Below are 15,000 nucleotides of genomic sequence, written 5' to 3' on the forward strand. Positions count from 1 at the left end.
ACAGTGCTAATTAATTTGCTGTGTGTGTGTGTGTGTGTGTGTGTGTGTGTGTGTGTGTGAGACAGGGACTGCGGCAGGGCCTGGGATCAACGGAGTGATGAGTATGTGAATCTGGGAGGTTGTGGATGACTAGCACTTTAGAGTTGAGTCTGACTCAGCATTAACTGCAGTATACTCCTAAACTTCCCAGTAAAACCGCCGGTCAACCTGGCTATGCGGGTGTGTGTGTGTGTGTGTGTGTGTGTGTGTGTGTGTGTGTGTGTGTGTGTGTCTGTTTGTTGGGAGACTGCCCGTTTAATCCCCCTGATGGCTACATAAGACATAAACTATCATCATAAACAACAGTGCCTCGCGAGAGTGACATCAAACGTCACCAGCAGGTGTTCTCTGAGTTCTCAACGTAAGCTTCCCTGCCGTGTCCCTGTAGCTGAGCCCATTTCCAGTGCTGGATGGGAATGTGATAGCCCTAGTTGACGCCTCTCTGGAGACTAAACAGGGCACAACCTCCACGTTGGGTCAAAGACCAGTCCTTCAAGGATGTTGTCTCTCTCACTCTCTCTCTCACTCTCTCTCTCACTCTCTCTCTCTCTCTCTCTCTCTATCCCCCCCTCCATGTACGTTTCCCTTCCGTAGCCTAAACTGCAGAACTGAGATGCGTTCATCTGTGCTTCTCTTTCTTAATGGCTCAATTAGCATCCATATCAGTATGCAGATGTGCCCTCTCTGACTCCATTCATATTCAAAATGGCAACCAACGGAGGAAAGCAAGCAGAAAGTACTCTTTAATGGAACACTTAACAATGTTGACAAGGACTCACAGATACACACATACAGAGAGTCATACTTTAGGGCATAGCTGCCCAGACTGCAAAGAAGGGATAACAGCTGTTCACACTGAACATACTTCTACACAGCAGTACTGTAGATATTCTTTGTTGAAACAAGATAGTCTAAACTAAATAACCCATTGCCTTGTGTATGCCATTTATGTTATGTTATCTGTTTTTTAATGTTGTCACATTTAAGTTTTAACCAATCTGATTGGTCACAGGCCCATCAAGCAAAGGTTATGCTAGCATCCCAGCTCACCATTGGTGGAGAGGAGGAAATAGGCGGCATTCTGTTGAGGCAGCCAGCGGATCTTGTTGATCTTCTCCTCGATCTCCAGGCTCTTCAGGTAGTCGAACTCAGGCTCGTGGCTCTGAAAGGTGCTGTAAACATTGTACTCCCCCCTCCGATGAGGCTGGTTCTTACTCTGAGGAGAAAACACAGGACCATTATGAGGAGAGGGAGAGGGGTTAGTGGTCTGCACATCGAACCCAGAGCAGGGTGCAAGTACAGGGTAAACACCATGGAAAATACATGTAGAATGCAATTCACTATTCCCAGAGCGCCGCTGTTTTCCCGAGCGCCGCTGTTGTTGCAGGCAGCTCACTGCGTTAGTGTGTGCTTCACCTTCACTGTGTGCTGAGTGTTTCACTAATTCACGGATTGGGATAAATTGGGATAAGAGACCAAATTTCCCTCCCGGGATTAAAAGAGTATATATACTTATACTATACACTACATTGTGTAGTCTATCTAATCTGTGAGGTCTTTTGATTATTATTTCCAAAATAATGACAAAACAAAAAAAGATGCTGTATTTTTTGGCCATGGTCTGCTTTAGCACAATCAAAATTGTTATTGTTGGCCACGGGATATATGCTTTATTTTCCAATGTCAGTATCAATATCAGTTTGCATATTCACAATGCAAATGACTTGCACTGGCAATGCAAAACTCTTTTTCTATGTGCGCAGATGAATATGTTTACATGGTGATGAAAATAACGATACTTCAGTACAGCTTTCCCTCAGGCGCGTTGAGTGTTTTACTAGGGTCCAAATTTGAATCCGGTGGTTTGGCCCAGTGCAACCCTTGGACGTATCATTCCCTAGCAGAACACATGTACAACCACAGAGAACAACTGGACCCTTCTCTAATCCGGCACTGCAGCCCCGCGCACACACACACACACACACACACACACACACGGTGCTGGAGAGGTGCTGTTCACTCTGTGATCCTCTAAAATGAATATGCTACATGAGAGTCTGGCATGGCCCACAGACATGACAGACATGGGCACAGATGGCCCCTGCCCTGGAAGGGAGCGCATCTCATGGAGCAGCAGCCTAACACACACACACACACACACACACACACACACACACACACACTGTGCTGCTCAGATCCAATATGATTATATTTCCAAAGACAATGCAAGCACTGCGTAACCAAACCAAAATCTAGGGCAGCAGTATAAACAAAACAAGGTGTAATAAAATAGGAGGCTATTGCAAATGTTTTAGAGAAACATGCAAACGCATTTATATACTGTTGTGTTTGCAAATACTGAAATGTGACGCATGTTCTTTTCTGAAGTACCAGAAACTAAGTAAAGGTAGGATGTTTTAATTTCTCACAATTTCTTACTGTCTTAAAAAATGCTACTTTCTATGCAAAATAATTTATAGAGTATAGAGTTACAGTATACATGCCATAGATAAGCAGATTGCACAATTATGGCTTGATGTGGAAATAACCCAGGTCTTTTAAAAAAAAAAAATGCCAACCTGAACATGCCCATATCATGGGTAGACCAAAGAAGCTATTATGAGCATGTCTAATTTAAAAATCATTAATTTAAAACCATTAACCCTTAAAGGAGTACCGTCACACCGGTGTGACGGGAATGTTGAGAAATTAACGTTCTAAAGAATATCTGGGTTCATGGAATTCAACATAGAATTTTAGAACCTTCAATTGTTGCGGAACTTAGAATGTTCAAAAACCTACTCCTTTAAGGGTTAAGGTGTGAGACTACATCAATAGCAGCAGGCCAGACCATGGAAACCCTAGTGTCAGGTCTCTCCCCTCAGGAAGCACCTGAATCAATAGCCCAAATTCAGATGACCAAACGGGAGGTGAACGCCTTAATGGAAACAGATTTCTCCTCGGCAGGGGGCTGGAGGTTCAGGCAGTGCTGTGTCTCCACAAAAGGCTGGCAAATCAGGGAGGGAGGGAGGAATATGAACTGGGGGGAGAGGAGAGAAGGAGGAACATGAACAGAGGGCGGATTTGGTAGTGATAGTGTGTGTGTGTGTGGGGGGTTCTCCCGTGGCTGTGGATTAACAGACACCATGAAACATCCTTAAAGCTGAAAAGGGGAGGGAAGAGAAGTGAGGAGGGAGCTGCCTGCTTGCCTGCCTGCCGCTCGGAGCAGACAAAACCAGACAAAATATTCCAAACCAGACAAAATATTCAAAGCATTGTCTAGCCTTGTTGTCCTGCTTCTATAGCTGAAGCCTAGGCATCTCAAAAGCATTCAAGATTTGAAGTCAGAGACCAAGAAAATATACAGTATCACAATTACTACAAATGCACTGAAGAAGATAAATATTTGACAGAGCAGAACCGAATAAATCGAAATAATTCATAACCACTTCATAAATACTTAAACAACATACAACATTAAAATGTTATTAAGATGAGATACATCGTGTGTCACTGGAGAATTAAGCACCCAAGCTCTGACAATCATCAGATATTGGTGAAACAATTTTTTATCAAATGTATCATTTTTTTCAATAGACACGATCACCATGAGCCCTATAAATGGCCATTTTTGTATATAATCCTAGGTGCATTCATGGGAGCCATCTAATCAGCATTGATTTGCGAAAGCAAGTATTAATACCAGTTATATCATGGTATTAACAGTAGTTGCAGCAGTAGTAGGTTATTTCTAAAAATCTACAACTAATGGATGATTTGAATTTAAGAATATACCACATAACCATTTTCTCATAATTTTGTCCTCGCTTTTCCTCTGATAGCGGTTGTCTGTCTGTCTTTAGGCTTATGGACTGGAGGAAGGAGCAGGTGAGAAGGGATGGGGTTTGGGATGAGGCCTTACCTCCTGTTCTCTCTGGAACACCACCACACGTCCACCTTTGTCCCCCGTGGCCAGGAGCTCCCCAGTATTGTTGAACTCAACTGTGGATATGATGTCAGCTGCAAAAAGGGGAGAGCAAGACACCAGTTAGGTTTCACATTGCATCTACCCAGCAGCAAAATATACATTTTAAAGGCAAGGCAAGTTTATTTACATACAATGGTTACTCAGAATGTGACGCATATGAGCAGATCAGAGAATAGAGAAAAAATATAAGAAATAACCAAAATAGATGAAAAACACTAATCTCTCTGAACGGTGTTTATTATGCAGTAGCAATACATTGTATGAAGGCTGAATACATTGGCTTGGGGTTCAAGCTAGGATTAATTGTCACTTGAATAATTCGTCAGTATTATCCTTTGGTGTGAATAGATGCTCTGTTTCCCTAATGTTCCATGTGATAAAGCATGATACATCTGTCTCAATATGGCACTTAATTGCTGCACCAGGTGGAGCACAGAGAGAGAGAGAGAGAGAGAGAGAGGACAGAATTGTGCTTCAAAAGAAGCCTCTGCAGATCCTATTTTAGGACCAAGGACACAGAGCTGTCAGACTCAAAGCACAAAAACACCAGAGCCTGAACACACACAAAAACAGAATCCAGGATGGAAGATGTTCCAAAGAGGAGAGTCGACAACCCATTAACATACCGCCGCACTGAGTATCTATAGTCAATGACTATCTCAAATGCTCTTTAATATTTGAAATTAGTACCGGTACATTAACATTTATCCTGATAAAACCATCAATCAAAAGGTTATGTATGATGAAATGATTTTTTTTGTATTTATCTATCTATCTATTTATTTATTTTTTTATGGAAAATAAATACCTTGTGCTTTCAAATCACTACAATACCATTATCTATAGAAACAAATGAGCATGTGCACCCATACAGTCATACAAACACACACACACACACACACACACACACACACACACACACCCACACCCCATACACTGTCTGTCACCATTTCATTGATATGCAAATCCCACCACCACATTTCACTGTCAAACTCAGTGCCTGTCAGAAGCATGCTCCAAGCTCGACAATACCTTTCAGCATAGGAAGCCCTGGGAGAGTGTGTGTGTGTGGAAGGGGAGATAAAAACACCATTGCCAGGGCTGGTTTTCAATACCCCAAAAAATGTCACATCCACATCAGTAACCATCAGATACGCCGGCAAGATGTTAGTAGGAAAGGGCTCGGCAATGTTATTGCTGAAGGCTTGGCATTATGAAATCCCCCCCTCCTCCCTAATGGGTATATTCATCACTTACAATATTAAAGATGGCAGATACATGCTCACTTGTGTCAGCCCACCGAGTGAACCGAGATAGTGTCACTCGTGTGACATCCAGATATGACAAAAATGCCTAAATAAATGGCCGGTGACCATGTCCCAATAGTGTTCGCCTTGAATGCACCTACAATTATGTGTGTATCTCTTGACAAACCTAGCTCAACACAAACATATTACTACTATCACAATCCCACTAAGGTGTGTGTGTGTGTGTGTGTGTGTGTGTGTGTTTGAACCACATCAAAGAGGGGCCATAGGCAGCTGAATCGCATTGTGGGAGTGGCTCTGGCCAATAGCAGCCCACCGGGGGCCGAGAGAGGAAGTAGGGCAAACGGGGATGTTTAATTACGCCAGGGCTCACTCAGGGGAGCCGCGCGGGCATCTGCGGCGGAGAGCGGGAGGGGAGGGAAGTGCGGAGAGGTGCTGGAGGGCAGCGAGTATCTCCTGTCGCCACCGACGCCACCAGCGCTGGATCTGTCACGCCCCCATAACGTGGGGAAGGGGGGATTGGCACGCCCCCACCCCACCACACCCCGACCTCCAAAGCCCCCTTCTGAGCACCAAGCACCTCTTTCTTGTAAGAAAATTCCGGAAGGACGGCAGGCGAAAAACAACACAACCAAAGACAGAGGTGGGGTGAACAGAACACTGAATACTGGCATGGAACTGCGCTAGCTGCTAGCATTAGCCATTACCGTGCTAATCGGCTGTGTGTGATGCGATTGCCTGCGAGTGATTAGGCTACTTCTCTGTAAATAAGTCATTTGGCGGAAAGGTGTGTGTGTTGGGGCTGCGCTCCCACTCGAGTGTCCTTATGCAACCTGGAGAGATTCCCCCCTCGCATGTCAACACATCGGATTGATCCGACATAAACAGATCTGCACCAAACACTGACACGGTCACAAACCCGCTGATCGCCACAAGCTGGAAGACGCTAAGCACAGCCCTATCCATCCTTCCCTCCAAACAATACTGCAGCTACTCTGGCATGGATCGCTCTAACAGGAAAACAAAACAAAAAAAAAGTCTTTTGTTCTCGCACTCACCTAAATTCATTTCCTACCCCCACCCCTCACTCTGACTTGGTATGTGGCGCGCCGAGATGTACAGAGCAAACAGACTCGCAATCAATTTCCTACCTTTGACACATCTTCCTTGGTCTTCCTCAAGGAGATGCATCTGTTTTAGAGGCGGTGGGATGCACTGTTGCTATGCAATCCGTTGGCGAGGAAAAAGGGCATTCGCTCTGCGCTCACTGCAGCTCTCACTCTCTCTCTCTCTTTCTCTCTCTCTTTCTCTCCCTCTCTCTCTCTTTCTCGTCTCTCATTCGCAGGTATATTTGTTTGATGCTGTGAAAGAAATAGACCCCAGATCTTTTCTGCGTCCCATCCTCCACAGTGCGCTAAGCCCTCGGAAAAGGCTCCGAGCCTTGGAGTCACTCGCACAAATCCTAGCAGCTAAACAAGAGGAGCTTCCTGAATAATTCTTTTGTCCCTAGAGGAGATCGTCATAAAACGTGAGAGGAAGAGAAAGAGACAGAAGAGAGGGAGAGCAGAGTTACATAGAGACGGTGCGATTGACAAGACTGACAGAGTGAGAGAGAGAAAGAGAGAGGGAGAGGGACAGAGAGAGAGAGAGAGAGAGAGAGGGAGAAAGAGAGAGAGAGAGAGAACAAGAGGGCTGTGTGCTTGCTGTTTTTTCCCTTTAACCCTGACACACCTACGTACGCTTTCTCTCTCTCTCTCTTGTGTGTGTATGTGTGTGTGTGTGTGGGTGAATGTGTATGTGAGTAGAGAATTTAAGAGTGTGGTTTCCATGACAACCCCCTCCTTGACTATCGAGCAGGGCTGTGTGTGCCGTTCTTGCGAGAGACTTTGTTCTTCGGAAGTGGAACTGGCAGTCCACAGCAAGACTGTTTAGTCTTTTCCACTCCTCATTTTTACTCACAGGTATAAGACAACACAGTAGACTGCAGCGACGTCAAATCTGCTCCTCTCCTCTCTTGTACTATGAGGCAGAGGTGAGAGTAAGTGTCTCCAAACCAGCTAATCACGTCTTCCACCGAATCACTCAAAGACCACAAGATCTTTTTTCCAGTGGTCCATTCACATTATATAACTGTTCTCATTTTTGTAGTCAAATCTGGCTGGCTTAATAGGGAACAGGTAGCCAAAGCGCTTAGACACCCTTAAGCTGTTCTTTCCAAGGCTGCGTTCTGCATCGACAAATCAACCAATGGACTAGCAAATTAAATAAAAACACTCTCCTTCAAAGCCAAGCCTGCTGTCTATGTGAGTGAAATACAAAAATAAACACAGACAAACAGGACAATTGGCTTCAGAAATTAGTGAGTGAGGAGTGGGAGAGAGTGTCTGCCATGGTACAAGGCTAACAATGGCCCAACTTGGCAAACGTTTGCCCGTGATGACAAAGGGAAGCTATTGTGTACTGGGGTAAAAAGGCCGTCCTTTCAGCCTGCCAGAGGACATTTCGTCTGGGCTCTTGAGCCAGGGGACTGAGCCACAGGTCCTCAGAGTACCCAGAAGAAGCTGCTCCTTGTCTGGACGGAGCGGCTCCCTCCAACACGTCAGACCCAGGAACAGTGGTGCTGATTCAAAGATGTGTGTGTGTGTGCGGCAGTGGTTGAACCTCACCAAGACATGCACACATAAGGGAAGTGGAGATCTGGATTACGACACCTGAACTCATCCCTGTGCATATACATGAGTCTCCCTTTCGGATAATAAAGTAACTGAACTGAACTGAATGGAATAGAATACACAGACATTCAGAGAGAGAGATAGAGAGAGATGAGAAAGAGAGAGATGAGAAAGAGAGTGATGGATTGTCTGCACTTTCCACAAATCCTGCCCCAGATGAGGCATTTCAACATGTTCTGCTGTAGAATGATCCATTTGGTCACAGATGTGTTCCCTCAGTGGAGATTTCATGAAGAACACATTGTGCTTTTGTATGATTGTATGCGCGCGCGCACACACACACACACACACACACACACACACACACAACACACACACACACACACACACACACGCAGCACACACACACACACACACACACACACACACACACACACACACACACACACACACACACACACACACACACACACACACACATGCACACACACACACACACACACACACACACACACACACACACACACACACACACACACACACACACACATTGTGTGCGCTTGCCAGGTTGTTTGTCTCTGCCTCTGCATTTGAAAAGCGCAGGAAGGAGAGACAGACGTCACAAGAGGACACACAGACACACACACACACATACACACACACACACACACACACACACACACACACACACACACACAGAGTAATTACGTCTCCCTCACATCTCTGCGCCTGATGGAAACTCTGAATTCCAAATGATTCTTCCTTCACTCCGACACACAAAACACCCTGACCTAATTAGGCCCCTGGAGGATCTCCTTTTTGTCCCCCATTTTCTCCCACTCCCAACCTTTTACATCCTGCTCGCCAACGGAATACACAATCATCAAAACGAGACCTGGTTCCAGAGCACTGAAGGTGTGTGTGTGTGTGTGTGTATGTGTGTGTGTGTGTGAGAGTGTGAGTGTGCGCGTTTATGTGTGAATGGGGGGGGGTGGTAGTGATATAAGGGTGGGTGAATGTTCTAATTTCAAGAGAAGAGGAGAAAGGGGGGTAGTGTTTCAGAGGATGCTGTTTTTGCTTTTCAGTTGGATTCAGCAAGGCTGTAGATTCATCACATCAATCTCTCTTCAGGGGGTGTGTGTGTGTGTGTGTATGTGTGTGTGTGTATGTGTGTGTGTGTGTGTGTGTGTGTGTGTGTGTGTGTGTGTGTGTGTGTGTGTGTCTTTAAGTCAGCCGGTGAAGTAATAATGATGTCAGTGTGGAGCGCAGTCTGCATGAAGCCCTGCCCTGGCCATGATGGGTCATTAGTATTCTACGCCTGTTCGCTCAGCAGGGGAATCAGCGGACACGACTTGTAATGTTGAACTAATTCTATTACAGAGCTATACATGTGTGTTCACATGTCCGTCTGTGTGTGTTTGTGTGTATGTGTGTGTGTGTGTGTGTGTGTGTGTGTGTGTGTGGTGTGTGTGTGTGTGTGTGTGTGTACACACACTCTAATGCCAGTGAAATGAGATCAGTGGGTGATTGAAGAAGAAAATAAAAAACAATAGCAGGCAATGGGATGACAGGTGACAGAGGAGGAGAAAGACCTGAAGTGTGAAGGGATCATCTTTGCTACAGTGCTTTTGTGTGTGTGTGTGTGTGTGTGTGTCAGCTGCTAACTGAAGTGTATCAGCTTTGGCAGCCCCCGATACTTGAAAAGCCTGAAACCCCACCAATGGCTCGCTCCCCAAAACCATTATTAACACATTAAACATCAGATCCAGCAAACGTGTGTGTGTGTGTGGGGGGGGGGAGCCAATTAACGCAGGCTCTGGGATGAGTGCGAGACGCCAGGCCCTTTGTTCTTTGATGGTGCCCCCAGTTAGCGCGGAAAAAAAGAAGCCAGAGACACATATCAGAGCAGACGAGCCTCGCCAGTCACGGGATAGAGGGGGCGAACATCACCGAGCGACGAGACAAAGAAACATCCCTGTGCCTCACGCCTGAATGACAGACCGCTTTCTTCTTGTTGATTGTGATTAATTCGCCGAGCAGAGTGTATTAGGGCTTTTGCACATGGATAGCTTCTTTTTTTATTGAAGATAAGACACGGATTGCGACTTTCTTTTCTAAATAAGGGGCTCAGATCGACTGCATATGGCACGCTTTCATTCTTGATGTGTTTTAACCCTTAAAGGAGTACCGTCACACCGGTGTGACGGGAATGTTGAGAAATTAACATTCTAAAGAATATCTGGGTTCATTGAATTCAACATAGAATTTTAGAACATTCAATTGTTGCGGAACTTAGAATGTTCAAAAACCTACTCCTTTAAGGGTTAAAGGAGGCAGCAGTGATCTGAAAGCCATCGGGATGAAAACGGCTTGTAGCTTCTGTCAGTGATTCTCACAGTCATGATCCCCCGAATGGCTCAAAGTCTAACGCTCCTTAAAAGCTTTCCATTTCTGATGGATTTCAAAATGGTGAATGGTTTGAGAGTGGAGGTAGAGCCTTGCTCACATTATGCTGATATTCAACACTGGAGTCTGGTTTGGAGGGCTGTCTCGTGGCATCTTTTGCCATTGACTGTGACTGTTAGCATTTGTAGTCATATACTAGAAAGCATTTCTTTATCAAATTTCCGCTGCTGTGTGGTGTGTGTGTGTGTGTGTGTGTGTGTGTGTGTGTGTGCGTGCGTGTGTGCATGTAAGTGTGTTAGAGAGTGTGTGATTTTACGACAGTGAGCCTCTTGACACTCTACTCTTTGGTCCAGTAAAGCAAGACTGAGGGCCAACGTATAAATCACAAAGCCAGTAAGCACTCACACACACTCTGAGGGTCAGAGGTCATCGTGCCACATGAATGCCCCCCACACACACACACACACAGCAACCCCCTCCATATTCCCCACACTACCCATCACTAAAATCAATCTCAGGTGATGATGCGGGCGACATGGCCAAGGCCATGAGACGAATGGTTTAAGTTCATCTCAACCTGTCCCCGCCTGACATGCACACACACACACACACACACACACACACACACACACACACACACACACACACACACACACACACAACCATTCCCCTGATATTCCGATTCCTCGCCGTATCATTAAACATGTGCAGTAGAAGCAGCACACAGGAGGCACCAATCTGCCTGCCCCTGGCTCTGCCCCTGGCTCTGCCCCACCACCCTCAGCACCTGCCCCTGATTGAGGGGGAGATTGGATCCCCTCCGTTCCCCTGCATTCACCGCTCCCGGCAGCACACGGCATCGCCCGGAGATGAGGTGCTAAAATTAGAGCGCTGCGGATGCAGAAAGCGGTCGATCTTGGGGAGTCGTGCACTGGGATTGGGGTGGAGAGGGCAGTGTGGACAATGAATATGGAGGACGAAAGGATTTTATTATTAAATAAAAAAAGAACAGATGAATGATTTCTATTCCACCTGAGATAGCAAAAGAAAATGACCCTAGCACTGAAGACCTGGAATAAAGGAATATTTTTTAGGTGGCTGACTCTGAAATGTGTGGATGTTAATGCATATCTGATAGGATTGCTGTCCAGAAATGTGTATATAATCCAACCTCAAAGGGGAGATTTGATTCTTGCTCTTAAAATGTTTTGAATGCAGCTGAGGCAGACACATTCCTCCATAGCCGGAGAAGCAGAACGAAGGACAAGAAGACCTCACAGACCATTAAGGTCTTCTTCTACCGGCTCTGCTTGCAGTCAATCTGAACTGGAGATGGACTTGAACTCTAAGGCCACCAACGTTGTTCTATGCGGAGACGTTATTCACTTTGAAAGAGAAAAAAACATACATTCAGGTTCTTCTCAAAGGAGTAAGGACCTGAAGACCTGAATGCCTCAGCACTGCAGAGCTGCAGTAATATGGAAACCATTACTACATAATCCATTCCTCCATTTTGTATTTCTGTCACTTATCTGCCATAGCAAAGCTCCAGCAAAGCCAAAGTCATATGTTTAATTCAAAGATAGCATTTATACGTCAGTGTGCTTTCTACTCTTTTCTTGTACTACAGGTTGAATTGAATAAATGTGTCTGCCAAAGGTATAGGCAAATATGTATAGTACACTGTAGAGAGAAAATCGCATGGCACTTAAATCAATGTGCAATGTGGTAGACTTTTGTTATAGATCATATACTGTGTGCATATGCCTTCACTCTATGAAAAGGACTTCTTGAAAATCCAGTGAGTGTTTGCACTTAATGAAAATGGCACCCGTATGCTTTGTGAGGTAACCAGACTGCAAAGTCTTCTTAAAGGTTATCTCTGATCTGTCTGTAACTACATCAGTGGTGAGCTACAGAGCCCCAGGGCCATAATCAACAGTAACGAGACTAAACGTTCAGTGCCACATAATCTGGGCCCCAGTCAGAAGGGGGGGGGGGGATTTGTACAACCCAGATGGGATGCAGCACAAAAAGCAGGCTGCAAACAAGCTCTTAAAGCCAGTTGTGTAACCCCTCTCCCCCAGCACTAGCCCCTCCATCCCCCTCCCGGTCCACTAGGTTGGAGGCAAGAGGCAGCAGGTTGCTGAGGCCAATGTATTGCTCCACACCTGCATGGGAAAGAGATTAGGGTGCTGCTCGGCTGCAGAGTGACATGCGTCAGAGGGATTGACTCGGGATTATCACACCGAGCGCGGCCTGTCCTCCTTTTCCTCCCAGGGATGTAAACACGAACTACACACTCCACGTTGCAAACACGAACAACACACTCCACGCTGCAGGGGACTTGGGACACGCTAGCGCAAGGGAAGTCACAAATTCATTGATGAAAACATCGACAAAGAGACCAAATGATACTCTTGTTTACTGAGCGAGAAGATGCTTCAGTTAAACAGCTTTTTTACCTTAAGGTATCAACCCTTTGGTTGATCCTCAACATCATTCAATTGTTGTTAATTAACTAAAAGCATAGAAGCTTGGACAGTGTCTTAAAATAGACCCTTTTATCACAGGATGTATATGCAGATTTTCCACTGAATATTCAAGATATTAGTTTATTGGTTCATGATTAGTTGTTGCCACAGTTCAATGCTTTCAGCTAATCAATCACTCTGACACTCTCACCTGTTTGTCAAAACACCTGTTCTCCTATGGCAGCTTAATGGGTTCACTGCACTGTATGTTTAAGCTTTCATCCTCCATCCTGCACCTACTGCCCTGCACCACCTGTCTACATCTACAACTTGGGGGTTGGGGAGGTGTATTTCCTGTGCCATTTGCATCAATGCCAAGACTCTTTATATTGATGCATCAAAGGCATCCTCAAGCACATCTCACTATACTAATTCTACAGCTTCATAAGAACGAAATACATCTTTAAGACACATTTCAAGTGCTGTTATTAATTTATTTAATTTAATTTAATTTAATCTGAGACAGTCATCAATATGATAAAATGCTGCACTTTTATTTTGTTCCTACAAACATAATTATATTCTTTTCACAATACCAAATATCAAAGTACACGACCCTCTGCACATCTTGAACTATCTTCTAATCTAAACTCACTCTGGACAATGATGTATTCACTATTCAATATTAATATATTTGATGAGAATGCACAGTGTTTTAATGATAGACACACTTAACATGGTAACATAGGCTTGTGTTAAGTGTTTGTATCATCCAAAAACCCTACTTCGCTCTGTTATCTGTATCTGTATGTGTCTCCAGAATGATTCAAAATGAAGAGGTCTTGCCATCTGTTACAGCTGCCACAGTGAAGATTAATGGTAGATGATCATGAATAGATGGTATTTGAACCTTACTGAGCGTTACATAAACATTTTTTAAATAAATGGTTGAATCATAGTATTATAGCGCCACTGGATTAAATATTTAGTCTTACGTATTCTCTATTATATATTTCCTCATGTCATTGTGTGCATGGGGTTCCGGCTGAAACTGTAGCATATCAGTCATGCTACGCTGGCTGTGCTGGATGAAATGACATAGATGGTGCTTTGGTGTCACTGTGGCAGATGGAAGCTGATTAGGGCTCGGCACCAGGGCAGTTTGTCCCTCCGCAGGGATACCAGGAACCCATAATCTCAGAACCGGAGCGGAGGACACTGCCAAGGAAACTAAAGACTGTGACCGCTCAGGGCATTTGCAGGTGAGGTCGGTATTACTAGGTTAGCGTGACATTGGGAAAAAGGTTTAAATATCTCATTGAGCTTTGTTACGGTACTGAGTATCTCACCAAAGTAGGGGCTCAAATTGGTGTTACCATGCAATGATTCATGTACGAACCGAAATTAGTGATTGTGACTTCTAAAATATCTTAGGATTTGATGTAAAATAACAGTAAATGGTAATGCCAAACAACAGATGACTCCCCCTGTGGTCATCTTAAGAGATAAGGACATCCTCACCAGATGGGGGGCACCTTGCTGGGCAGAGAAGCCCTGGCATACAGGGCAGGGTGTTCCTCTCTCTATCCATCTCTCTTCCTCTCTCTATCACTCTCTCTCTCTTCCTCTCTCCATCACTCTCTCTCTCTTCCTCTCTCTATGTCTCTGTTTCACTCTCTTCTTCCCCTGTGTTCTGTGCTGAAATGACCTGCTGCATTAAGTGGCTTAGGTGGGGACAGTTAATCCGGCATTCTGCCACCGGCATCGACAGCGAGCCATAATTCCCTCCTTTAGCTATTAATAACCAAACCACACACACACACACACACACACACACACAGGCAGACTCAGTGAGCCACAGACGCATGAGGCCCTGCAGCTACTGCACCACCCCAGCCAGAATCGCTCCCTTTGACTGGGTATTCAATAAGCCCAACGCAGGGCACTGGGGACATTCAGACGCTCATGACTTCTGTTACGAGTTCATCTCGGTCACACAAGCATATATCACTACATCGTGCAGTTGGTCTCGTAACGCCGCCCCCCCCTCCCCCTCCAACGCCCCCAACCCCTCAGTCTGTAATCTGCTTTATCCAGCGTAAGGGTTAGGGGGCATACTGATTAGGACTGCAGTCACAACATTGCTATTATGT

The 15,000-nt window shown here is 45.2% G+C and overlaps 1 protein-coding gene across 3 annotated transcripts in view; it reads right to left on the reverse strand.

The window, feature by feature from the left end:
• The window catches only part of ppp2r2bb (protein phosphatase 2, regulatory subunit B, beta b), a gene marked incomplete at its 3' end in the record, with an annotated part of 75,843 nt that overhangs the window by 11,457 nt on the left and 49,386 nt on the right, over nucleotides 1–15,000 (reverse strand). For 2 of the 3 annotated variants that reach the window (XM_048237721.1, XM_048237722.1), the window contains 2 exon segments: nucleotides 1,090–1,255; nucleotides 3,962–4,059. In XM_048237721.1, the coding sequence (XP_048093678.1) occupies nucleotides 1,090–1,255; nucleotides 3,962–4,059 (264 nt within the window). 3 annotated transcript variants of the gene reach the window in all.

This window comes from Alosa alosa, chromosome 2 (assembly GCF_017589495.1).
Source record: "Alosa alosa isolate M-15738 ecotype Scorff River chromosome 2, AALO_Geno_1.1, whole genome shotgun sequence".
Taxonomy (NCBI): domain Eukaryota; kingdom Metazoa; phylum Chordata; class Actinopteri; order Clupeiformes; family Clupeidae; genus Alosa; species Alosa alosa.